This window comes from Elephantulus edwardii, unplaced genomic scaffold (genome assembly GCF_000299155.1).
Source record: "Elephantulus edwardii isolate Elephantulus edwardi_28Jun2011 unplaced genomic scaffold, EleEdw1.0 scaffold00116, whole genome shotgun sequence".
In the NCBI taxonomy this organism is placed as follows: domain Eukaryota; kingdom Metazoa; phylum Chordata; class Mammalia; order Macroscelidea; family Macroscelididae; genus Elephantulus; species Elephantulus edwardii.
This window is the reverse complement of record NW_006399866.1, coordinates 3,199,615-3,201,019: the sequence shown is the minus strand read 5'-3', so window position 1 is coordinate 3,201,019 and position 1,405 is coordinate 3,199,615. Positions and strand designations below refer to the sequence as shown.

The 1,405-nt window shown below is 62.9% G+C and overlaps 1 protein-coding gene across 1 annotated transcript in view; it reads right to left on the bottom strand.

Annotated features, from left to right (window-relative positions):
• Window positions 1–443, bottom strand: part of IER5L (immediate early response 5-like) — a 1,212-nt gene extending 769 nt beyond the window's left edge. The window contains exon 1 of the mRNA XM_006892604.1: window positions 3–443. Coding sequence (XP_006892666.1) covers window positions 3–443 — 441 coding nt within the window. The remainder of the gene's footprint in view (window positions 1–2) is intronic.
• Between the last annotated feature and the right edge of the window lie 962 nt (window positions 444–1,405).

Below are 1,405 nucleotides of genomic sequence, written 5' to 3'. Positions count from 1 at the left end.
GCGCCGCCCGCGGGCGACCCGGCCGCCGCCGCGGCTGCACAGACCCTGGGCGCCGGGTGCTGGTGTTGGTGCAGCTGCTGCTGAAGGTGCAGCTGGTGAAGCTGGTGCAGCTGGTGTCGGGCAGCAGGCTCGCGCACCTCCGCATCCCCACCACCGCCAAGTTGGAGCGGGCCGAAGTCGGCCGCGCTGGCCGGCATGCTTGGCGCCGCGTACGCGAGGTGCTGGTGCTGGTGGTGGGGCGGTTGCTGCTGTTGCTGCTGCTGCTGCTGGCGCCGGTAGAGCTCGGCGTAGCGTTCGCTCAGGTAGAGCTGGCGCGCGTTGCGGAGCACGTAGGACACCAGGAGGTTCTTGTGCAGCTTGATGCCACCGCGCTGGGTCCGGGAGCTGTGGATCTTGCGCAGGGAGATGCTGATCAGGCTCTGGGCGTCCAGGGCGCACTCCATGCTCCCGCGGAGACGGCGGCGGCAGAGCAGCCGCCGCCGCTGCTGAAGCTAATACTGCTGCTTGTTTTACCTTCTCCAGTCGGTTGCTGGGACTCGCTGGACAAGAGGATCAGAGCCCGGGTCAGCGGGTCGGCTGCGCTCCCAGAGGCGCCGCCACTATGCGCCGCGCACCACCCATAAGCTCCTGCTCCCCAGACGGCGCCAAAGCAATGAGCTTCGGCCGGCCCCGGCCCCAGCTATTTAGCCGAGTGCTTGGGCCCCGCCCCACATTGGATAGACCATTAGAAATGCTCATAGCTTCCCGAATGACAAGTGGTGCCCGCCCCAGGGCCACCTGGTTGCCCAATCAGACCAAGGCGGTTCCTTTGTGCTATTCAAATACCGAACGGACCCCGGGCCGCCAACGCTGCCGCTGCCTCGAATGTTCTCTTGCTACCGCGGCGCCGCGCGGGACTCAGAGCTGCCGGGGCTGCCGTCAGCAAGGGTCCTCTTACTGTAGCCGCATTGGAACCTGCAGCTTCCCTGACATTGGCTCGTGGGAGCCAGGGGTCGACTCACCTGCTTGCGGCGGCGACTGGCTCCTCCCTCTTCCGAGCCAGCGGACCTCACCTGGCGCAGGTGCGCTGCTTCTTACTCCTGGCCTGTGGCGCCACGTCTTTCTTACCTACAGCCCCCGGGGTGACCTGCGGAATACAAGACTTTTGCTGGAGGCTTACGGTGCTATTCTATTGGCAGTGAAGGTTTTTTGAGGAGAAAGGTTTAAGAGTGCCCTCAACATCAGAGAATGATGAAACTAACACCCAACTTTTTCACTGAGGGGCCACAAGAGATGCCAAGGACCATTCTTCTCATTGTCTGACTGGAAAACCCAAAATATCCTGAGTGTTGGTCTCATCTGATAGAGGCAGGCCTTCAGGGTGCGAGTGGGTCTCCTCAACTGGCTGCAAAGGCGTTTTGAGAGA